A 23,211-nucleotide genomic window follows, 5' to 3' on the forward strand; every position below is an offset into this window, starting at 1 on the left:
TCATACTCTTTTTATGGCTGGCCCAAGCGAGCGACAAATGGATTCGATTTATGCGTATGAGAATCGCTTGACAGTTAGTGTGTTTGACTAAATTCAATCTTAGACTCCGTTGTCATAACATCGAGCAGACCTTATTATGCGCAAGCGTTCACCACTCAGAGCGTCCTGGTGATCGTCCACTTCAGGCACCTGTGAGTCCGTGACAGCGGATCAGTCCGCTCTATTGATTATCTCCAGACGCCGGGAGGACGATATCATCGCCACACAAACCCATACAAGACGGGAGGTGAGGCTATTGTTTACTTCTTGTGCGCCGCGTCTGCCTGCCCGACGCGCCGACTCCAAATTCAGAAATTGGCAACCGCCATTTCAGCGTGCGCCGCAACCGCACTCTTTTCTGTCTGCTGTGACGGGGTTTGGCAACCTCCACCAGAAAACCCAAACTGACCTGGACATTGTGCGTGAACCGATGTACTTTTCTGGAATTTGAGCACGTCCTCTAGCAAGCCAGCTCGAGAAAAGATGTCTTCCGCTCCAGCACAGGCACAATTAAAGCGATTCAAGGTCTTCGTACGGTGGCGACCGCTGAGCGCTTCCGAGAGTGAGCTGCCCGAGATCGAGCGGAAAACGGTGGAGAATGACAAGGACGAGGAGGAGTCTTCCATGTCCATCTCGCTAGACGGTCCAGCGGATCCGAAAACCCGTAAGACCCGTTCCTGGAAGAGCGGCGCGGGATCCTTCACCGGCGTTTTTGAAGTTGGTGCTGGAAACCAGGTGGTCTATCGAGAGGTGGTGGCGCCTACGCTGCCGCTGGTTCTCAATGGGAGCACTTGTACTTTCTTTGCCTATGGCCACTCTGGCAGTGGGAAAACGCATACGATTGTCGGCTACGACTATGAGCGTGACGAGAACCTCGGATTGTTCCTTGGTGCGGCACGCGAGCTCACGGTTGCCATTGACGAATTGAATGCAGGATTTTCCGAAGTTGAAGGACAAACGCACGCAAATTTCGGTGTGGGATTGCGGCTCTACGAACTACGACGAAAGAGCGCGTTCGACCTCCTCAACGGGCACAACGAGTGTTACATCCGTGAAGGTCCTGACGGAAAGACTCACATTCGAGGGGAGACGGAGATGCTGGAGGATGGAAAAGTGCGAGTCCGTCCGATCCAGACTCGGGCTTGTTGGACATTCGACCAGGTCCGTCAGCATCTTCTCGAAGGACTGCAACTGAGGAAAACGGGTTCATCGACAGTCCACGACCAGAGTTCTCGCACACATGCGGTGCTGGAGCTGGAGGTGGTGAATTCGACGCTTCTCGAGGCTCGTAACGCGGTCATCGAGCGACAGTCCGCACTGGTTCCTGTCGGCAAGCGAGCGACGGACATTTACCTGGAGGAAGTGACTCGCAGCCTGATCAAGAACGAAGACGGGACGTACCGGCAGAATCCAGACTGCCGACCCAACCAAGCTCGCATTGACGCAGCGGAGGCAGAGAAGTGCGAATGCGAGGCCCGAGTTGCGCAAGCCGAGGCGGATGTGTCCCATGTATTCGCCTCCAGTCTGCACTCATGCCTCGGCGGCAAGTTCGTCTTTGTCGATCTGGCCGGGTCGGAATACTTCGAGCAAGGGACCGGCACGTCCACGCTGGGGCCCTCGCCGAGTCCGCAGGAACGGCAAGAAGGGAGACAGATCAACACCGACCTTTTTGGGCTAAAGGAGGTCCTCCGTGCGCGTGCTCTGGGCCTCCCCCGGATCCCATTCCGCTCGGCACCGCTTACGATGGCGCTTCGCGAGCACTTCCTGGGTAGCAAAGATAGTACTTCCGCGATGATTCTGACGGTGTCACCATCATCGCAGCAGTTCTCGGCCACTACGAATACCCTGAAATATGGGAATCTCGTGGGGATGGCGAGCACAGATGGTTCCAGCAAGGGCAGTGCTAGTGCTACTGCTGTGCGATCGTAAAAACGCAGCTTGGTAGCCAGATATCTCAAATTCTCACTCAACATCAATGAATACATGGTTTCGAGACTCGACCTTGAGACACTATTCCTAGAATCTACCCAATCCTATTCACAGCTTACGGTCATTAGATCCTACTGGAAAAATCCCTTAGGCCAATTCAAGAATTATGCCTTGTAGGTGCACATATTTCTGTGCTGATGCGCCACGGATGAGAAGAGTGGCGCCAGCCTGGTCCGCATCAGGCTGATCTTGAATGAAGGGGGGAATCCTACCCTCCTTGGCAGCCCTAACCGTATTCTGCCTAGGCCGAGAGTCACACCCAGCATCGTGTCGGCCTTGGCAGTGGCAACCGCCATATCTTGCGCCCAATTTCAAGGTCTTTTGTCTGCCTGGACACTGAACCCAGCTCTACACGACAGCCCGTATGACAGCAGGATCAGTGAGCAGCACAGATGAGGCTGATACGGCAGGAAAAGCCGAAAGGCAAGCGCAGAGCAGTGATGACCAAGTCACGATAATCTTTCCCGGGCGGCGTCAACCAAAAGTCACTGGTGTTAAGAAAACCCAGAGCAACACGACGCCATCTGTGGTTTCTGGGACGTCCGACTCCGAGCTTGAACCACTCATCGACAGGACCGCGAAATTGGCATTGATTTCAAAGAAGACCTTACGCTTGCAACGGCGAGCAGATAAGAAACAGGCCATACGCAAAGCTCATTCCCATGGTATTCAGTCTTTTCAGGATTTGCCACCGGAATTACTGCTGGCGGTGCTTGGATACCTCCTGCCTTCCGATGTCAGCAAACTGTTGATACTGAATATGTCCATGAGAAATTTCATACTAGAGAATGAAAGTACAGTCGCCGAAGAGATCATCAGGAGGAGATATTGGATTCTCAGGCAATGCTTCCCGCTACCAGTTTCGTTGGTTTATGTGCCTGTCCCGGCTCAGCAACCACTCTTAAGTCAAGGGTGGCAAGACCGACTACGAATCCACAAGAATCCTTATCAGCATATTAAGCCGATGAACCCTTCCGAAGTGTGCACTTGTATGAGCTGTGTGCTCGCCTGGAACAATCTCTGCATCATCCTTGATCTGGCTCACTGGCAAACCAATCTAGAACATCGGGAACCGATACCCATCATTGCGCGTGGGACGAACCCAGAATGGAACGTCGAATTACTTCAACGCAATGCCGATACCGTGATGAAGGCCATGAAAAGCCCACTCACATATGCAAGAATCCTGCAGATACACCTCGACACCACCACGCGGACAATCATTCGCTCAGGGAAGTGGCGAAAGAAAGGAGAGAAGATCTCCACACTTCGGCCGAGGCTGTATCATCTCACGGATCGCGAAGCTGCCAGTGGAACCGATGTATATCTGGAAAGGAGCGGCCCTCCAAGTTACCAGCCTATATTCACACGGGATAACTATTACAGCGTCGAGGCATTTGTACCAAATCGCAAATGGGATAAGGATGAGCAATTGTGGAAATACTACTCGAAATGGCCCAAGCCGCACGAGAATGATCTTGAATGGTTGAGTGCTAGGTACATGCCTCGGACGTCGACTTGATGATCCTGGCGCACGCGCTGGTGTTGTTGGAAGCTCCAGAAAGAAGACTTGGGTTGCGAAAACATTCCTTGGCTATTTTGCAAGTAAACTCCGGTATCATTCGTCCAGAATGTCCAAGTTACAACTTGCTCTGATTCCTGTCTTTTCCAGCGCCTCCTTTTTCATCTTTGAGGATGAAGTACCACTTGACTCCCAACATGTTGACCCAACCATCACCACAGAGCCCTTCTTTGCTCGCGATGTCTAGCATCTTGTCAAATATGTCCTTTCCTTTTACCTCGATTGTTATGCTTTCCAACCCTTCGGGCAGACCGTCTACTCCAGGGACAAACTTCAGTTTTGCATTGGTGAAGACCAAGTCACTTCTTGCTCTGCCGATGCCGAAGTAATCCTGCCATTGTCGTGCGGCGCCCTCAGTATCACTTTGGCCTGGCGCGAGGCGCAAGGTTGCACCTAGGAGTCTCAAATGCGAGCGTCGTTTCATTGCCGAAGAGTAATGCGGATAATCCGGTCCACAGGCATGCCATGGGCTATAGGGCGACGCTAGCGGAGTTGGGTTTGTTGCTGATGGCGTATGGGAGTCCAACTCTGGCATCATACCTCCTGCATCTAGTGTTAGCGGATGTTCACGCAGAGTGACTGGATCTCATGAAGCAGCAATTTACCGGGAATTCCTCTGGGATGGTACTGAACGCATACAGCATCGTCGTGAGAGTAGCTGAAGATCACCTTGGCCAAATTTTTGGACTCGATATATTGCTTTCGGGTGGCGGCGTCGCTAGTCTGCATGATGATCATGTAACCGCCGTCGCCTCTCTTTTCAAGTAGCCTTCCAACAGTGGTGTCCGGCTTGAACGGTGAGCATACTTCAATGATATCTCCCCCAATAGCCACTGTTCATGTCAGACTCGATGTTCAAAGCATGGGAGTCAACGATACTCGCCTAGGATGTTTTTCAACCCCCACTGAGCGACTTGAGGGTCGACGAACACAACCTCTGTGTCGAGGACGGTGGTCCATTACGATATCGTCAGCTAGGATCTCTCAAAGTATACAAGCCAATCTGCGCGCTCACCAATAAATGTCTGGCCTTTTCGAGATCCTCTGCAATCAGGGCGATTTGCCGAAGTCTTGTTGGCGATGGCCCCAAGTTTGGCTGTAGTGCTGAAATCGACATATTGCCTTAGTTTGAAGCAAGATCCCAATCCAATAAGGGGTGTCCTTTTGGACTCAGCTACCTACACGGGCATCTGAACTTCTTGATGCAGACTAAGCAAGAAGACAACATTTGGTGATACTTGGTTTTGGTTGACATCGATTGTCCCTTCTCCAAAATCCCCACCCCATCGAGCGATAGACCTCGGCATCAGCGATTTACATACCTCAGCCGAATTCTTCGACAAAGCTCTTTTCTCTTGGAAATGTGCAAAGATCCCAGACGCTGCAGATATCAATAGCTTTGAAGCTTCTGCCGGTTTCATGATCAAGTAATCCTGGCTTTCAAACCCCGAGCGCTTGGTGTGGGGTTTGGCACTGACCACTTCTTTCCGAGGTTTCTATCGAGGGAATACTAGGTAAGGAGGATATATATCTGATGCCTATCATGTGAAGACGGGCATCCTTTGAGCAGATATATCAGCCCATCGAAATTCTGTTCATCCAATGCTCCCCTCGGATCCAATACCAGCGGTGCTCGGCATTGGAATCGCAGCCCATGCATGTCTTTCCTTCCCTCGTGTTCATGGCACTGCCCCTTCAGCCACATTGCGCATCCTGGCGAGCCACACTCGAGGCATTAATACTAAGCTAACCACCCAACAGGAGACATCATGTAGAACTCTCCATGTACAGCAGATGAGTGATCCAGCACGTCAGCCCCATCAGACTCTGGGAACGCATGCCGGATTTCAACTCAGTACTGTGAGGCTACGCGATCGGGCAGCATCCACTTGATTATCACCTCAAGTCTGCTCAACGCAGTACATACCATTGGGTGGTCTAAAAGGTGACTGCTCATTCGCACGCAAAGGTGATTCATCCACACCCCTACAGCCTTCCTGATCAGCTACGGCCCACTTGAAACAAGCTCGCAATAAGCTTAATGCTCTGCAACGTCCGCAGGCGACGCAAAGGCGACCCTGTTACTTCGGTCATCTTTCTGGCGGAGTCGGCAAATTGCAAGAAACTACTCATTGGACTGGTCCACTGGTGAAGAAGTGTGCATCGGAGTTTAGCGGAGATAGGCATCTGCCTGCAGCATTTGTCTCATTCCACGCCGTGTGCTTCTTCTGACTTGAGCGATAGGGCGCACAGGAAAGCGTAGATCTGGCAAGGAATTAGGATGAACCTACCTGGCTTGAGCTTGAAAGGCCCAAGGGCTGCCCCATTTAGGCATGAACTTTATACCAGCTAGGTAGTATAAAGATCGAGAGCCTCCTAGATGGGATGAAAGAATGGACTTCATCTTCAGTCTTGCGACGAACACCAGAATACCATCTATTGTCGACCCACACAAGTTTTCCCACTGGTCTACCATGTCCACTACATACCTCATCTCCGGAGCGAACCGAGGAATTGGATATGGGCTGGCAGGTCTAATTCTCGCGCGGCCGAACACGACTCTGGTAGCCCTAGTTCGGGATCCAGAACACGAGACTTCGAAATCCCTGCATGCGCTGGCAAAAGCTGAGCACGCAAGAGTCATTGTCCTGGCATACGAAGCGATGGATCCCGACTCGGCCGCCACCGCTATCGCCACCGCGCAGCACACCCACGGAGTCGACCATATTGACATCCTGATCGCCAACGCCGGCGGCATGAGCTGGCGCGGGCCCACCGTTTCGGTGCCAGCCTCAGAAATCCACAACGCGATCAGTCTGAACACTCTTAGCCCGCTGCACCTGTTCCGCGCGGCAGTCCACCTCCTCCGAGCTCCGTCTCCGTCCCGCGACGGCCCGGCCAAATTCTTCGCCATCTCCTCCGGGACTTCGTCGATCAGCCTGCTCCCCACAATGCCTTATGCAACGACCGTACCATACGGGCTCAGCAAGGCGGCGCTGAACTACCTGATCCGCAAGCTGAGCACTGAATACACGGACATCGTCATTGAGCTGTTGACGCCTGGCCCCGTCAAGACGGACCTGACCCGCGCATTCCCGGACCTCAAGGACCTCATGAAACGCCCCGAGTTCGCCAACAGGCTCGTTGATATTGATAAGAGCGTTGCGGGACTGTTGGAGTGTGTGGATAGCGCCAGATTCAAGAGTGATGGCGATGAGGGCACGCATGGTGGGTTTAGAGATTACTCTGGCGCGACGGTTCCATGGTAAATATACACATATATATGATAAAGGGGGAAATGTTTCAGTGGTCTAGGAGGGTCTTGTCGGGTGCACATCTTGCAGAACGGGTGTGCGAAGGTAGGGGTTTGAAGCACGACTCATACATGGTCTTTGATCGCAAAGGCAGCACCAATGGAACTTTCACATCCAGGAAAAGGAGCTCATTTGTAAATTGCAATATTTTTGTAGGCACAATTCTATTCATCGCCCCACTGTATGCGTACTACAGTGGACACCTGTAGCAGCATCGCAGCCCGCATCCACCCCGACTTTCGTCTCCTTTACAATTTCGACTGCTTTCCCCGTTTGGCTGTATGACCATGGTTAGTCAATCAAGAGCGAGCTCTGTTCTACTCACGCCGTGAAGAAAGGGTGGGATGTGTGACCAGGATGGCGACTCACCCAACAGCAGAGCCTTCTTCTCCTCGAAACGTTTTTTCGGCGCATCCTCGACGATGCGCTCGGCAAGAGCATCGGCAGCATTGAAGACAGCGAGAATCCGCTCGCCCCTGAGAGGCATGTTCTGCAACCTCTTCATCTCCATCATGCTCTTGCCGTCGTTGATCTCCAACTGGCCCTCGAGGAACTCGAGAACGCGCTTCTGGAAGCCCTCGCGCGGGAAGAGGTGGTTGATCATGCCGGCGTCGCGCATCTCGCGTGCCGTCAGCTTCGTGCCGAACATCAGGAAGTCGTTCGCCCGGTGCACGCCGATCGACTGTGCGAAGATCGTCGACGAGCCGAATTCGGGCACCAGTCCCAGCGCGCTGAATGGCGTTTGTAGGTATGCGTCCTCCACGCTCAGGATGATGTCGACGACTCCTGGGAACCATGCGGCGCCGCCTCCCACGGCTGGGCCGTTGAGGGCCAGGACTAGCACTTTGCGGTGGTCGATCATTGAACGCATCAGTTCGATTGCTGTTGCTGTACTGTTAGTCTTCCCCCTTGATTTCGCTTTTTGAGGACACCAGAGGTGAATGGTGGCAGATCTTACCCTTGTACATCCCACCAATATAATCGATCTTCTTCTGTGCAGCGCTGGCGTAGACCTTACCAAAAGCTGTTGACTCGGCTATGGTGTTGAAGACATGGGTGTTAGCTTCTATTAGCTTATGATAGAAGACGGTATATTCAAACACGGAAGAAACGCTGGACAAGAAAGACAGACAGAGAGAGAGAGAGAGAGAGAGAGAAACGAACCTTTCACGTCAGCACCGCTTGAGAAGAACCGTCCTTCACCAGTAAGGACGGTGAAAATGGTGTCGGGATGCTCATCAAGCTCTCGTAGTGCCGTGACTAGGTCGAGAAGAAGAGTACCGCCGAATGCATTGAGGCTGCTGGGTCGATTCAACTGATTGGACACAAGGAGTATTAGTCTCGAGATTTGAAGGAGTAGGGCAATTGAAGAAAGTGAATGGTTTCAATGAAGGGAACAGACAGCCTGGGTTGTCGGCCATATGTTGGTCGTAACGTGGGAGTATCTTGGGCGGGGTATCGAGGGAAGTCAAGAAATACCTTGATAACGCCGATTTTGCCCTTGATCTCGAGGATCACATCTTCATACTTGTATCCACTGGACGACATGATACGAATCGATTTCTCTAGGGTCCTACCTGGAGAAGTAATTGAAAGGACCTCTGTAGAATGGTCTCTAAAAGAGGTTCCAATGCTCGTTGGCCACGGCCAAATGCGGCAACAAGGACTTTAAAAGCAGAATACTTCTGAGGTCGAATGCAGATAGTTGGAGTAGCGCCACTCGCCGTAGGAAGCTCAGAATAAGTTCAACAACACATTCAACTCAAGATTTGACGCGGCCCAAGAAATTATCGCAATCTCAATGTCTTTCGTGGTCTTTTGGAAGAGTGGAAAACAGCATTTGTGTCGATAGTAATCATCAAGCTCGTGATTTCCTGCTCGAGTAGATACCCGTTTAAGCGAGGTCTTTGTTATCAGTGGTGCACATAAGAATCAAGGACCCCGCCGCCTCGGCTGAGAGCCTGTCGGATAGTGAGGGACAGCCTCGTAGCCTCGGTATGTGAGGGTTGGCCTGACGGTTGCAATGGATGTCGCTAGCCTTGGGGGGAAGACCCCTCTCAATTAGTATTCATCCATAAGGTATCCGTGACTACAGTCAGACTGATTTCGCAAACATGCCCTCATCTGTCACAGCCGTGGGAGTACATCTTGGTGGATGGAGATTGGTATGTCACCGTGAGGCCGTTGGAGGTGCTACGGTGGCGCATAAAGCTGCTATATCAGCCTCAATGCTTCGACCTACAGATCAAAGTTCCTAAACAAGTAATTCTGCCTACAGCGCATCCTACAAGGAAGGAACGTCGAATGATTGACAACATTGCCGCAACTGCATCTTTACGCGCGCTTGCGCAGCCTGTATTCTTAGCACATCTTGCACAAGTTTCACTCGAACTCACGGACCAACCATGTCTGAACCAATACCAGATTCCATACCCACCTCAGCTGATCCACGATCTCATCGACCCATCAAACGCGCTCGTGGCGCAGACACTGCTTTAGCCTCCCAAGCCAACGAAATCGAGAATCTGTTCCTCGATCCCAACAGGCAGTTGAACCTCCCGCCGCCATCAACCGCCCGCAAATCTAGCTTGCCCGCACCACCTGAGATCGTCGCGAATGTACAGGGCTCATCCGCGGGTGCGGGTAGCGGAGAATTCCACGTTTACAAGGCGAGCCGGCGGCGAGAATATGAACGATTAAGGTTGATGGACGAGGAGGCGAAGAAGGGCGAGGACGATGAGAAATGGGCGAGGGAAGAGCGAGAACGCAAGGAAAGGGACGAGGAGCGCACTCGCAAGAAGCGTGAGAAGCGGAACAAGAAGAAGAATAACAAGGGAAAGGACGGGAAGCAGAACGGTAATGGAGTTCATGGAAAGTCTCCCGCCGTGAATGGAGACGAGGCCAACGGACATGATACGAAAGGCGCGGAGGGTGTGAAAAGGAAGCCCAACTTGCAGGTTCCGAGAAGGGGAAGTCGAGATGACGATCATGGAAGTGATTTTGGTGTTGCTGATGTGGTCAAAGAGGCTGGCATTACGATTCATGATGACGATTGAACCTGAACGGGTGCTTTTTTGCTATTCTACAATGATCTCTATGGCAGCGACAATGCCGAACGGCTATGATTCCAACCATGGGATATCAACAAAGTATTGAGCCTTTGACTGGTACCAGAAACTATCCATCTCGACGGTTTTGGAGCGCCTCTCATCCTTATGAAGCCTTTCTCCCCGAGCTGATCGCCTTGTCAATGCCGCTGAACGATCTCACCAAAGCCTGCATTGTTCCAGGCAAAATCGAATAAAACGGCATGCATTTAGCATAAAAAGGCATGCGAATAACACCACCATCCCCTCTCTCGATGGTCTTGACGATTTCTTTCGCAATATCTTTAGCTTCGAGAACCGGCCCAAAGAATTCCGCATAGGGTGGAAGGGTCGTCTTGTCTGCAAAAAGTTCCGTTTTGATCTGACCGGTTTCGACGAGCAGCGTCTTTACCCTGGCGAAAGTCGACCGATCTGGGTGACAGCGAAGTTCATGCTGCAGGGTCTGATGCAGTGATGAAATGGCGGATTTCGAGCTCGTATAATCCGCAAGAGAAGCTGGTGCTAGATGCGACAGGATCGAGGATATGGTGACAACGTGTCCTCCTTGCGGGGATTTTGTCAGGTGCGGGAGAAGGACAGACAGTGTGTTAAAATGTGAAATGGTGTTGGTGTTTAGCGTCCTTGCTGCCTGCCCAGGAGACAGTGTCATTGCACTCGTGGCTGGAGAGACTAGTGGTAGACCAGTAATCCCGGATGCTGCATTGTTGATGAGCACAGATGGTGCACCGAGCTAGAGATGGGGTTAGCCCCTGGGCCCTGGGGTTTGATAGATCCAAGACAAAAGAACTCACATCGTCGACAATCTTATCCACAGCCTTCTTAACATCACTCTCCTTGGAAACATCACACTTCTCCCAGACCAGATCCCACCTCTCCATGGCATCCTCGGCCTCCTCGTCAGGCGCCTTGACATCCAGGATCGCAACTTTACCGCCTTTCCGGACGATCATCTCAGCCAGGACGCGACCAAGACCACTACCCCCGCCGGTGATGACCACGACTTCCTTCTCCCACTCGACCTTCCGATGCTTTCCGTACGTGAGGCGGTGGTTGATATTCGCTCCGACCTCCACGACGCCAAGGAATGCCGCGTAGCAGAGCGTGTAATATGCGAGCGGCTCTCGGTGCACGTGTAGAGCCGCCTGGGTCAAGTAGAAGATGAAGATGATGTATGGGTGGAAGACCGAATTGACCAAGATCCGGACCAGCAGGTCAAGGTTGACGTAGCGGTACCATGGTTTTGCCCGCCCCGAGGTCGCTGACGCCGAGGGCGGCAGTTTCGATGTTGATGGACGGGATACCATTACCGCGTCTTGTCGGATTCAAAGGATCAACAATGAAGCTCTCAACTGACAACAATTTGTGACAAATATGCTAATGTTCTTTCTCACTTATCTTCAGCCAGCTGAACGTATTCAGTATCAGGTCCCGGTTGTTCACCGAGGTAGTTGTGTTTTCTTTGGTGATCTGAGTGTGTTTAGGACCTGCCTAACAAAGAATTACGATTATATGGAGTGATCAGAGAGGAATCCAAAAAGAAAACGGTTGCTGAAAACGGTGTATCTGGGGCTGTTGCGAAGCTGGAGCCTGAGGTGTTTCAGGTTGTCAGGAGGTGGTCGAGGTTCAGGGGAAAAGGTCCGACAAGATTTACGCGCTTCTGCAGCCAATCATCCTCACAGCCTCTGGTGACAAGAGGATGAAACAATCGCCTACTCGTACAGGTTGAATAATTACTCGATACGGTAAAGTTGAATCAGGCATATAAATCAGGTGATATGGAGGCTCGTTGTTCTGCAATTGTGGATTACCAAGGTATTGATTGACTAGTCTGCCGTCTCTGGGCACGTAGCACATCCAAAGATATCTGGGACGCCATTCTTGAAGCTGCTATTTATGATGACGACTTCCCGGCTGTTTGCATCGAGATGCCCAGCTAGAAATGCAACCCACAAGCCCAGCCGTGATTTCTCTTTGACTTCATACCCTTTTTAATTAGTACAGTATATTCGTCTCCATCCCATGTCTCTGCCACTTGTCCTGCGTCTCATTCCAATGCTCCAGGTAATTCGGCCAGAAGCCCTTCATCGTCCCCTTTACCTCCCTGGTATGGGCTAGCAGGATCACTCTCAGGGACTTGTTGAGCACTGGTGCTGGACTTGTAACCCATCATACCTCCTCCACCCCAGTCATAATCCTGTTCCACACTGAACCCTGCCCCATCACGAGCACAGCCGTTTCCTCCACGTGCAATCGCGTTAAGATCCTGGAGTTGACGTGTGTCAAACTCAAATCCAAGCTCTTGTGGGATAGGCATAATGTTGGGATCTTCATCCCATGGTCGACTATCTCTGTTCACTCCTGAGAAAAGTGTCGCGGGTACAGCCAAAGGTGCGTGTGAAGGAGATGACGCACTGGTAACACTACCACTTGGAGCTGCATTGAAAGGCGTTTGTTGAGATGGGGATTTTTCACCGCTAACTGGAGCGCAGTCCGCTTCGGTCGATACCATTGTATGTTCAATAGGACTTGAACGCTGCATTAGACCCATGACGACAACGGCGGGACCATCATCTGAGGTTTTGTGCTGACACGTATTATTGTCGGGGTCGGCAGGTTCGCCACGCAGAAAGAAGCTTGCATTGCTCTTGTGCACACTGGCGGCAGGTGATTCTGGCTTCGCAAAGAATGCTAATCGCTGTGCTCGAACAAAGTCAAAGTTGGGACTGACCAACAAATCCGGTTCTTTTGGTTGTGGTGTAGCCTCTCTTGAGGTTTGCACTGCGGTAATTGATCCAGTGCCTGGGCTTTGCTTCGATTCTTCCACCTCTATGGCTACCCGCGTTCTCGGTCCAGATTTTGCCTTACGCAATCGGGAGGTCTTCAGCCAGCCATCCTGAGAGGCATCACCAATACTTCCAGTGCTTGCTTTGGATTTTGGGTCCGGTAAAGGCCATGGCGGTCGCACGCTCTTTTCTCTTTCCTTTCTTTGTCTATAGGTTTGACTCGGTAAGTGGACTCGTCGTGGGTCATAAGGACACTGCTCATCAAGCTCTCGTAGTGACGGTTCGCGAAAGTCTAGGATTTTTCCTTGGAGAATTTTGCAGTCTCTCCATTGCAGCCAACGTCCATCCTGTGTGCTCTGATCCCATGGTGTAATATTTCCGAATTCATCGAAACCGTTCAAGATGCTGACTTGACCTGGTGCAAAGTGAACTCCGCTTCGGGTATTGTTCTCGTCCAATAGCAAGGTATCGCTGTCCGGGAGGCTACTTTCGGTTCGGGTGGTATTCGAATCCTTTGAGTCATCATCCTCACTGTCGCTGTCAATTTTGACTCTCCTTTGACGCCATGGTTGTCGTTGCTTCTTCTCCACTCCCTGGTGTATGCTCCCTGTCAGCTTTGGGTCCGATCCTCGATGGCGGTGCATCGGATTGCAGCCAGCGCCCTGGGATTGTACCTGGTGAGGAATTCCTGACATACCATCTACGTTCACATCAGGATTTTCATCACTGACATTACTCATCAATCCTTTCTCCTTGGCCTCGAGTTCTTGTTTCAGTTGCAACTGCTTTTGTCGATGATACTCTTGGTCTTTCCTCAGCGTGTCTCCACGATTGGCAGCTGGCGCCAGAAATTCTTCAAGAGGCACTTCGGCATCTGTTCCAAGCTTTTCCAGAATTGCATTTGCTTTACGGAATTCATCGCGAATCGCTACCAGACCATTGTGGCCAACTGTTCGTCCAACATTGTGTTCGACCTCGAATGGATCCTCAATGGCAAGAAGGTAGCGGAGGCGAACTTGGCGCTTCTCCTGCTGTGACCACTTCGCTTCGGTCCATCCCTTTTGTGCCTTTGTCACACGACCGGTCCTCTCTCTGATGGATATCACGTCACGTGTCCAATGAAACCCATCCCGTACTGCATAATATTGGAAGAAGCCACGGAGAAGTTCACCAGTGGATTGAGTATTTTTGGTCATCGTCGCACGCGCTTCTTCAATTTCTTTCCGGCCTCGAAGGAAGCGAATATCATATCCTTTATACAGCTCGATTGGCCTGTCTGGGTACCAGCTATCCTCAACTTTCGCGAGAGCCTGAAGATTGGGAATCACTGCAGGTTTTGCAACGTTCATTAAATAGTGCAGAACCATTAGAATATAGCCATAGCTTGACAAAGTGCCTCGATAGGGAGTATTGATGTCCTTAGCCTTCGCCCAGACCTTAACAAAGAAGCCCAGATCCGCGACACGGGAGTCAAAGTCATGGTAAAGTCGCAAGAGTATAGAATTGTGAACAGCAACGAAGTTGGTGAAATTGATGTCACATGGGATACCCACATCTCCGATGAACTCCAATTTAGTATTGTCACGTGTCGTTCTCGTAGGGTTGACCGAATCCATTAGATTGAGCTCTGTGAGTTTATTTTCAATCAAACCCATGTCTGCTGTAACATCGTTTTTGCGTACCGTGCCTGATTCCTCAGGGCTGGATACTCCTCTCTCGGTCACACTTTGGGAAAAAGTCTTTTCCCATGCGCCACGATTCTCTCGCAAGTTACTGAGCAGCTCAGCGCCAGGGCTCGAACAAACTCGCAAGATGGGAACACGGGTGTTGGTAAGCAGTCTTGCCCCATATCCACAGTCAAGGAATGCCTTTTCTAAGATGCGGCGGGCCTCAACTTTGAACCCTTGCTCTTCCGGATCTTGATCGACTTCGAAAGCTTGATGCTGTTGCTCAGAGAAAGATGTCAAGTTGTGAGTCGAGCAACCATGCGGATGATCAGGCAGTGCTAGAAGCAAATCCATGTCGCTACCGGCAAGACCGAAGCCATTTGAAAGGCTGCCAAAGCACTTTAATTTAACTTGGCTTACATCTAGAGCAGGGTAGATGGCAGAAAGAGCGGCTTGGGCAATGTTTTCCAGTTCTTGGCGAAAAGCTTCCTTCGCGGCGACTTCTTCTTTTCGAAGGCTGTGAGTCTCGTAAGCGATTTGACCGACCTTCATCAGGTAATCCGACTGCTTCTTGAGAATTTTCAGTCTAGACTGCTGCTGGCGCTGGAATGAACCGTAGGCCATGTCTGTGTTGAGGTTGAACAGCTGGTTGTTAGGGTGGGGTAATTGTCTGTTGGAAGATAAGTGGGGAGAATATCCGGTTGAGCTTCGAGGTTGGTGAGTATACGAAGATAAGTGTGGACCCTGGAGCCCGTAGTTGCCTCGTGCTCGTTCTTGAAATTCTCGGGGTGAGGTGTTGTGGAGAGGTTGGTAGGACTGGGGAGCATCCTCGTGATGATTAAATAGAAAAGGTGGTGGAGGATGGGTTTGAAAGTGAGCACCTACACGAGGGCCTTGAGAAACTACAACCGGGACTTGAGGCCCTTGAAGCGGCTTTGGTGTACCAAGTGGAGGGAAGTGTTCTGTTTGGTTGGACCAATCAAGAGGCTGCTGGGGTTGAGCTGGTTGATGCCTAGATTGACGGCCTCTCCCACGGCCTCTCCCACGCTGAATTTGTCGCTGGGAGATATCCTGTATTTGATTCATGGCATGCGTTGTGAACCCGGAAGGGGGGTCAGACGATTCCATGTTGTCGTGGGTTGGCTGACTTGATGGAAAGCCGGCAGGGTTCAACGTCCGTGGAGAGACCTCGGTAGTCATGAGACATGCCCACTTTACACAGGGAAAGGCAAGAAAAGTGAAGAAGAGACCATCCAGGTGAGGATTACGAGGGGGTTTGAAAAGAAGAGAGAGGTAAGCAAGGAAAAGTCTATCGCAAGTGAAGGTGGAAGGAAGAGTAGTTGTCGTGAAAGACTCGTTACAAGGACTGGATGGGATGAGGATGGAAATGACTCAATCAGGAAGCTTCACCGAGCATGTGAACCCTTAGCGGAGCGGGCGATATTCCGTTCCGGCTTGGCACAATGACTGGTCTCCGCAGTTTGACTTGCAAGTACTACTCCGTACTCCGTACAGGCCCTCGACCTGATCTCCAGGCGGAAGAGAGATACAAAGTTGTTTGAACGAGACCTCCCCACGCGCCCTCTACATTCCAACGCTTCATTGTCATATTTAACTTCGTCCCAGACCACCTACACCACCTTTGAACCAACTGTCTACGCTCATACCTGAGATACTGGTGTCTTTTTTTCCCATGCATATGTCCTTCTGCCCAACATGAACCCAGGTCCTGTCCCTCCAGGCGGACCTGCCAACAGACCTCCAGGCGCAACTCCTGTTATCAAGCGAAAGAAAGCACAATCTGATCCGTTCTTCAAGGGTCCTAGAAAGCCTGTTCCGCTGGGAAGACCTCAACAAAATGGACACTTGACCCCTCCGGTCAATGGTCATCTCCCTCCCAAGTCTCAAGCTCTGCGCCCTTTGACTCCTAGCAATGTACCGGATCCTTCGCCTTCCCGATCTGCAGTTGCGGAAAATGAACGAGTCAGTGGCTTCAGCGACCCTCGCCTTACGGCCGAAGGCATTCCTTTCAAAGATTATAAGCTTGTCACCACCAAGCGAGATCTTCTAAACAATCTTCGCTTTCATCTCTTACAGCTAGCGGGCGACAAGGCTTTAGATATTCGGAACGAGTCTGAATTCCCAAAACCTGCTCGCCTACACAGACGCGATCCTAGAGCACCACCCCCCGGTCCCCAGCAAAAGGATGAGCCCGAGTTAGAACCCAAAGATGGTCTCAATGCCACAGAGCGAGAAGAACTGACGCGAAGGAAGGAGGTTCGACAAAAAGAGCGGGAAGCAAATCTGGCACAGATAGCGCCGTCTCAAAATGCTGGCAAGAAGATGTACAACTTCAAAAGGAAGACTCAACAAGTATTCCGGGCAGAGTTCTCGACAGCAGAGAAGCGTCGCATTCAAACCAATTACGAGGAGAAGCTACCATGGCATTTGGAAGATTTTGACAATAAGCACTGCCTTGTTGGGCATCATCAAATTGGCTCAATGAATACACATGCTGCCTTGATCTATGAACCAACTCCTGATGGCTCTACCGGCAAATTCCGTATGGTCCCTGTTGAGAAATATTACCAATTCAAACCGCGCCGTGAACTAGGACTGCAAATGACGATCGAAGAGGTGGAAGCTGCCATGAAGAAAAGAGGTAGTGACCCCGAATGGCTGGTTCGCCAAAGAGAAGCTCGTGTCGCTGAAGCGGCGAGAGAGCTTACTGCCAAGCAGAGCAGAGGTCTTTTCTCAGGTGCACAAGCGGGAGGTATAGCAGGACGAGGAGGCGAGGAGGCAGACCTTGATTTCGAAGATGATTTTGCCGACGACGAGGAAGGCGCCTTGTTCGTTGACAAAGATGAAGATGAGAAGCTGGCTGAGAAGAAGATCAAAGAAGATCAATTGACAGCAAACTTTCTAGATTTCAAAGATTTGAAGGAGTATGACGAGGCAGAGGAACGAGAGAAGCGCGAAGCGGAAGCTAAGAAGAAGAACTTCCGTGAGCTGAGGAAAGCATTGGAAAGGAGAGAACGAAACTACAATCATGGTAGCGATTCTGAAGACGTGAGCTCGGTAGGTTCAAGCTTTTCCAGTCGTTCTTCGGGATATGGAACTAACTTCATTCTAGACTGACTCTGAAGAAGAACGCGAGCGCCTTGAACGCGAACGTGTTGCGAACATCAAACGTGAGGAGGAGGCCGCCAAAGCCGCCGCAGGTATCTCCTCATCTGGGACCAATACCCCTAGCAATCGCAAAGAGAAGCTGTCAGCCGCTGGTGGTCTTAGTGATCGCGAAACCGCTGGTGGAATAAAGAAATCATCATCGAGCCGTTCCCTCAAACGGCCTGGTTCTCCGAATCTTTCTGATGCTTCCGGAACCGACGCTTCAGTACGGAAGAAAAAACACAAGTCGAAGCACCTGTCAAGTACGCAACCTACACCAGGCCCATCAAGACCAATGTCCCCTGCGAATGTTCCTCCACCCGGTTCAGCGCCACAGAATCTAGATCCTTCATCTGCAGCGATCAACAAGGTCCGACGACGAGTAGCAGGCTCAAATGCAGGTAGTGACACCGATAACGTTCTCTCTGATCGCGATGGGGGTGCCATGTCGGACGCTAGTCGTGCCCATCAACGACTCAAACTGAAGATGTCAGCATCCCCACCCCCTAGAGCAGGTGGCACAAGTACCCCACAACCGTCTTCACGCGCCGGGACACCTCCGCCGCCGTTATCACCACAAGAGCTGCCTAGTGAAGAGGAAATTAGGAGTGCGATTCCCTCTGAGGGCATCACTATCAAGGAATTGATGAAGCTCGTGGCTCATCCCAGAAACCAGAGAAAGGCTTTCGTCGCTCGAGTCAGGAGTGTAGCGAAGATAGACAAGGAGAAGGGACTGCTGTATCCGAAATGATTCTCCGCCCGCATCTTTTTACCCAGACTTGGCTATCAACTCTACGGCGTCTATTCATCGCTTGCTTAAACGAGCATAGCAACCGCGTTGGCCTTTGGATTATGAGTTTGCGGCTGGTGGAGCAGATTGATGGACTGGGCCCTGGGCCATGCAGGTCGAGATATGTGCCACTAGGTCCAGACGGGTTGTCCTTGTGGATGTGGTTTTGAACCTGGTGATTGAGTTCTACGGATGCAGAATAAGACTGTGGAATCAATAGGAGGCCTTCTCTACCTTTGAAAGAATGGAAGACTAGACATCCTCTCGATTGTTCACCTGTTTAGACGACCCTTTGCAAGAGAGCCTTCTCTTCTAGTGCCACCATTCAAATCTACAGTGAACTGCTCCTAAGCCTCCTGACCTTTACCTACCACTATTACGCGAGCACGATATTAGGAATACCCTGGGCGGCTTCCTAGCAAGCATATAACTAATAGGTCCGAGAATACCTCGTACTTCGTACGAGATTCTAGTCTTTTTGAGCGATCCTCAAGGGCTTACGGACCTATTGCCTGACACACGAAAAACCTAACTGCTACTTACGGTTTGATCCTAGAGAATGGTGAGTGAAGGCCGCATCGACTTGAGCATTAACTGGCCTTGAATACCAATGTTGGATATGAGGGCACACTAGGGACCACTGGCACAGTAGGCCACTTTAGAGTCAATTTAGGATAATCGAAAATTGAGATCTATCTCTTAGTTTGCCATCATGATAGTGACTACTAAGTTTATATAGATACTTACTAAGAATTGAATAATCTGTGTAAGGCCTTTTTCTACATACTTTAACAAATATCTTAATGCTATTAGTATATACCGATAGTAACTATTACCTACTAGTAATATCTAGTTACTAGCGGGTTACGTTTGACTAGTATTAGTTTACGCTAGTTCGTGTCTTGGCGCCAACACAATGCCTAGGTACCGAGTTCTGGCGTGTAAAACCCACCACAAGCCAACCAAAATCGTCAAGCCTCCCCAAATGAGACTAGAGTAATTCATACTCTGCGCGTTTGTGGGTAGGCTGTACGGGAAGCAGTAAATGACGAACCAGACCAACATAAACGCACAGGCCAGAGAGTTGAAAATGAAACCAAGACTACGCGGTAGTTGGAAATAACCGAATTCCACACCTCGCCTTCCGTGTAATAAGAATGGTAAAAGTGAGGCGATGTACGAGGATGTAGACATCAGCACATAGCTGCCCACGAATGCATTGAAAGCGGTGATGCTACCGACGTAGATACAGCCCATCATTGTCACCAGTGCGCAACAACTCAAGGTTGCGTTCGCTGGAAGGCCAAGCTTCGAATTGACGTGACCCAGAAAGCCTGGGAATGGTGTTGCGCCGTCGCGCGAGAGTGCCCATAGTGTGCGTCCGCACGTTATGTAGAGCGTAACAACGCAGATAACTGTGGGAAGCAGGAGCAACGTCAGTAGCCCGATGGTGCCCGAAGTGTTGGCTGTTGCTTGGTGATATATCTCGGCGATTGGGAAAGCAGATGTGAAGAGGGCGTCGTAATCGTTTATGGCGTACAAGATCGCAATCAAATACGCCAGACCTGACGCAAACCCAATCACATATTGCATGGCGATCGCCTTTGGAACATTCTTCGATGGCTCTGGGATCTCTTCAGCCAAGTGACTGGTTGAATCTGGTGTTCCCATTGCATAAGACCCGTTAAGCATACCTGCGACGAAAACAAATCCGTTTGGGTATCCTATGTCGGCGGTCCAACTTGCCCAGACGGTCTCACTGCTGGCATGCCCAGGCCTTTCACCGTGAGAAGGCATAATTGCACACACTAAAATTGTGATGAATACTCCAGCAACAGTCACTAAGATGCCGATTTTATTCAGCATAGGCATGTATTTGTTGAAGAGACAAACTGCTCCACAGCAACTCCAGGTGATGAGCAGGTAAGTGATGAAAACGTGCCAGCTTGTGACTCGCAACGATGGATGCGAGAAGGCGTACATCTGCACGATCACGTTCGCTATGCAGTAAAGTTAACAATCATTCTTCTGAGTCTGTGAACGGGGATAGTGCTGACCACAGATAGCACTCATTGAGGCAGCCGCGAAAATCCAAGCAAAGATGTTCCACCACCCGGCGAAAAACCCTACGGCTCGTCCGTACTTCTTGCCTGGCGTGACAGACGCCCAGAGGTAAGGTCCTGCGGACGACGGCATCGCCGAAGCTAGCTCAGCCAAGGAGGCAGCTATCATGAAATAGAAGCAAGAGGCAGCTATAAATTCGTAGAGAACCCCGGGTGGCCCACCATTGTAGATTGCAACCAAGATGGAACCACCTAAAGCAGGCCAGACATTGCCTACCAGAATGCCGGTTCCGGCCAAAGACAGCAAGCTGAAATTTCTGGCCAGTTCCTGCACATGGCCTGTCTCCGGCAGTCTTTTGCTGTCATCGTCCGCAATGTCCCCTGGAGATATGCTGGGGTTGCTCATTTGCTTCAGCGAAGCTTCGAGATCATGTGGCGCTGATTTGGAAACGGACATCATCCAATAGCCGTGCAGCTCGGTTAGGTGTCTTTTCAGGCTGAAAATCTATAGAGGAATCGTGAGAGACCTGCTGCCCGGTACAAGACGAGTCGACTCTTTATAGAGCCTGCGTCAATTTCTGCTGCACATGGTACTACAAGTCTGATGGGGGCAGCTGCAGCACGAAGCCAGAGCACACATCCAGTAAGAGGCATCAGCAAAGCAAATGAGATACACCAGACACTGGTGTAGGAGAGAGCGCAGAGACAAGTTCGTAATGAGATTCCCAGAAACTCCACTTGACTCTGAACGAAACTAGGCCTAAAGGGGAAGGAATATACTAGTCTGCGTTGTGGAGGTGATAACAGCTTAGACCCTATCAGCCATTCAGTATATCTTGCCCAAAGAACTTTGACGCCATGGGTACCATACACATTCTTTGCAAAAGAGGTATGCATAGCCTAGGCTAGCCGACTTACGAAGTGAGTGGCGCAAGGAGGAATGATAGGACGAGGCTTCCAGTTGGTGAAGTTTCAAACCGTTTCTCCTTATCACGGTCGGAGTACAAATTCAAGAAGGTGTGCCATCTTGCATCGGAAAAGAAGCAAACCAGTTATTTCACCTATAGAGATCATCTTTACTTCAAGATGCATTTCCTTAGTCTGAGCAGCCTCGCAGTATTGGCCGTCGCCTCCTCTGCTTTTGTCCTCCCTACCAGTGATGGTCAACAAACCAGTATAGAAATCGACAAGCTCAAGGACGAATATGACCTTGAACCTTCCGCAAGCTTTGCGTTCTCGGGCATAACGACTTTCGCACAACTTCCCTCGATGCAATGCTTGACGGAGAACGGAACTGTAGACGATATCTTGATCTTGGGATTCCCGTTTGATACCGCGACATCGTACAGAACCGGCACACGCTTTGGGCCAAACGCTGTCCGCCAGGGTTCTCGAGCAGCTTCCCTTGCGTGTGTTCTGTTCCCAAGCCGCAAAGTCACACATTAGCTGATTCTTGGCAGTGGACACTACAACTATCGTCAGTCGATCAACCCCTATGAGCAGAATGTATCTGTGGTCGACTGTGGTGACCTCCCAATCTCGCCTTTTGACAATGGTCTAGCTTTTGCTCAGATGGAAGAGTGGTACAAGCGGCTTCTGTGGAGAGAGGTCAAGTCTACAGAGAAGGGATTGCGATCATCAAAGGTCCATCAAGTTCTCTGGTCACCAGGTAGAAATGCAAGTTGAACCAACTGACGAGTCATTTTCAGACCGGTCGAGTTCATCCGCAAATTGTTGCGCTTGGTGGTGATCACAGCATCTCATTGCCAATTTTGCGAGCCTTGAACACTGTCTATGGAAAGATTTCTGCCATCCATATAGACGCACATATCGATACTTGGTCCCCCAAAGTATTCGCAGGATCCAAAGCTGGTAGCAAACAAGCTGAGTATGCTGACGGCACACCTTACTATTGGGCTGGCATGGAAGGCCTGTTGACCACCAAGAACGTCCATGCTGGGATCCGAAGCTCCTTGGACTCAGAGAAAGACATGGAACTCGATCAGGAAGTGGGATTCACAACAATTCCCGCGTCAGACATGTTGAAGAGGGATGGTGTATGGGGAGTAATCGACAAAATCCGTTCAATTGTTCCCCGCGACCAACCGATCTATGTATCCCTAGATGTTGACAGTCTCGACCCTGCCTTTGTGCCCGGTACCGCTGGCCCAGCTTCTGGAGGATGGACTCCGAGAGAAATCATTCAAATCATCATCGATGGTCTGGAAGGTTTGAATATTGTCGGGGTGGATATTGTGGAAGTCCTTCCCGCTCTGGACCAGGCAGAAATCACAGGCATAGCTGCTGCAGAGTTCACGATAGAGGTATGTCGCGCGAAGTACAGGAGTTCAGACGGACGCTAACCTAAGCATAGCTTATAACTAGGCTAGTCAGAAATAGAATCAGCCTCTAGGTCCGCTGGTCGTTGGTGTTATTGGGTGTGGATGAGCGATAGCGTATCCCAGTTCTCTTTCTTCCTTCATCCCAAGGAAGGATCCCTGTCTCAGTTTCCAGAGCAAAGCAGTATAGGATAAGAAGTTCCAGTGTTGGCCAAGAGACAGCCCTAGCGAATGAGACTTTCTCGAAATGAATGTATCCTTTTCACCCTATTTCTTTCTTTTAAGACTTGTGTCCAGGTCCGCGGAAACTTACTAGGAATGGTCCTGCATATGCAACAAATGTGAGTTTGTCGGGATTCAGGGCATTCAA

General features: G+C 50.7%; 11 protein-coding genes across 11 annotated transcripts; 6 read left to right on the top strand and 5 right to left on the bottom strand.

Annotated features, from left to right (window-relative positions):
- Window positions 1–522: 522 nt before the first annotated feature.
- A1O9_08845 (uncharacterized protein) lies at window positions 523–1,968 on the top strand (the record flags this gene model as incomplete). The annotated part of the gene is made up of 1 exon (XM_013402327.1): window positions 523–1,968. The coding sequence occupies one exon, from the start codon at window positions 523–525 to the stop codon at window positions 1,966–1,968; it is 1,446 nt and encodes a 481-aa protein (XP_013257781.1).
- A 424-nt stretch (window positions 1,969–2,392) lies between these two features.
- Window positions 2,393–3,550, top strand: A1O9_08846 (uncharacterized protein; the record flags this gene model as incomplete). The annotated part of the gene is made up of 1 exon (XM_013402328.1): window positions 2,393–3,550. One exon carries the CDS (start codon window positions 2,393–2,395, stop codon window positions 3,548–3,550), a length of 1,158 nt encoding a protein of 385 aa, XP_013257782.1.
- A 118-nt stretch (window positions 3,551–3,668) lies between these two features.
- On the bottom strand, window positions 3,669–4,339 carry A1O9_08847 (uncharacterized protein; the record flags this gene model as incomplete). Its single annotated transcript, XM_013402329.1, has 2 exons — window positions 3,669–4,153; window positions 4,216–4,339. 2 exons carry the CDS (start codon window positions 4,337–4,339, stop codon window positions 3,669–3,671), a joined length of 609 nt encoding a protein of 202 aa, XP_013257783.1.
- Window positions 4,340–6,084: 1,745 nt separating this feature from the next.
- Window positions 6,085–6,879, top strand: A1O9_08848 (uncharacterized protein; the record flags this gene model as incomplete). Its single annotated transcript, XM_013402330.1, has 1 exon — window positions 6,085–6,879. One exon carries the CDS (start codon window positions 6,085–6,087, stop codon window positions 6,877–6,879), a length of 795 nt encoding a protein of 264 aa, XP_013257784.1.
- Window positions 6,880–7,219: 340 nt separating this feature from the next.
- Window positions 7,220–8,472, bottom strand: A1O9_08849 (uncharacterized protein; the record flags this gene model as incomplete). The annotated part of the gene is made up of 4 exons (XM_013402331.1): window positions 7,220–7,806; window positions 7,883–7,960; window positions 8,089–8,239; window positions 8,404–8,472. 4 exons carry the CDS (start codon window positions 8,470–8,472, stop codon window positions 7,220–7,222), a joined length of 885 nt encoding a protein of 294 aa, XP_013257785.1.
- An 857-nt stretch (window positions 8,473–9,329) lies between these two features.
- Window positions 9,330–9,980, top strand: A1O9_08850 (uncharacterized protein; the record flags this gene model as incomplete). The annotated part of the gene is made up of 1 exon (XM_013402332.1): window positions 9,330–9,980. The coding sequence occupies one exon, from the start codon at window positions 9,330–9,332 to the stop codon at window positions 9,978–9,980; it is 651 nt and encodes a 216-aa protein (XP_013257786.1).
- A 157-nt stretch (window positions 9,981–10,137) lies between these two features.
- Window positions 10,138–11,335, bottom strand: A1O9_08851 (uncharacterized protein; the record flags this gene model as incomplete). The annotated part of the gene is made up of 2 exons (XM_013402333.1): window positions 10,138–10,761; window positions 10,823–11,335. 2 exons carry the CDS (start codon window positions 11,333–11,335, stop codon window positions 10,138–10,140), a joined length of 1,137 nt encoding a protein of 378 aa, XP_013257787.1.
- A 740-nt stretch (window positions 11,336–12,075) lies between these two features.
- On the bottom strand, window positions 12,076–15,105 carry A1O9_08852 (uncharacterized protein; the record flags this gene model as incomplete). The annotated part of the gene is made up of 1 exon (XM_013402334.1): window positions 12,076–15,105. The coding sequence occupies one exon, from the start codon at window positions 15,103–15,105 to the stop codon at window positions 12,076–12,078; it is 3,030 nt and encodes a 1,009-aa protein (XP_013257788.1).
- Window positions 15,106–16,197: 1,092 nt separating this feature from the next.
- Window positions 16,198–18,400, top strand: A1O9_08853 (uncharacterized protein; the record flags this gene model as incomplete). The annotated part of the gene is made up of 2 exons (XM_013402335.1): window positions 16,198–17,559; window positions 17,615–18,400. The coding sequence occupies 2 exons, from the start codon at window positions 16,198–16,200 to the stop codon at window positions 18,398–18,400; spliced, it is 2,148 nt and encodes a 715-aa protein (XP_013257789.1).
- A 924-nt stretch (window positions 18,401–19,324) lies between these two features.
- On the bottom strand, window positions 19,325–20,959 carry A1O9_08854 (uncharacterized protein; the record flags this gene model as incomplete). The annotated part of the gene is made up of 2 exons (XM_013402336.1): window positions 19,325–20,439; window positions 20,497–20,959. The coding sequence occupies 2 exons, from the start codon at window positions 20,957–20,959 to the stop codon at window positions 19,325–19,327; spliced, it is 1,578 nt and encodes a 525-aa protein (XP_013257790.1).
- Window positions 20,960–21,588: 629 nt separating this feature from the next.
- On the top strand, window positions 21,589–22,950 carry A1O9_08855 (agmatinase; the record flags this gene model as incomplete). Its single annotated transcript, XM_013402337.1, has 4 exons — window positions 21,589–21,911; window positions 21,963–22,146; window positions 22,212–22,826; window positions 22,903–22,950. The coding sequence occupies 4 exons, from the start codon at window positions 21,589–21,591 to the stop codon at window positions 22,948–22,950; spliced, it is 1,170 nt and encodes a 389-aa protein (XP_013257791.1).
- Window positions 22,951–23,211: the final 261 nt, after the last annotated feature.

This window comes from Exophiala aquamarina (genome assembly GCF_000709125.1).
Source record: "Exophiala aquamarina CBS 119918 chromosome Unknown aczIA-supercont1.8, whole genome shotgun sequence".
Lineage (NCBI taxonomy): Eukaryota > Fungi > Ascomycota > Eurotiomycetes > Chaetothyriales > Herpotrichiellaceae > Exophiala > Exophiala aquamarina.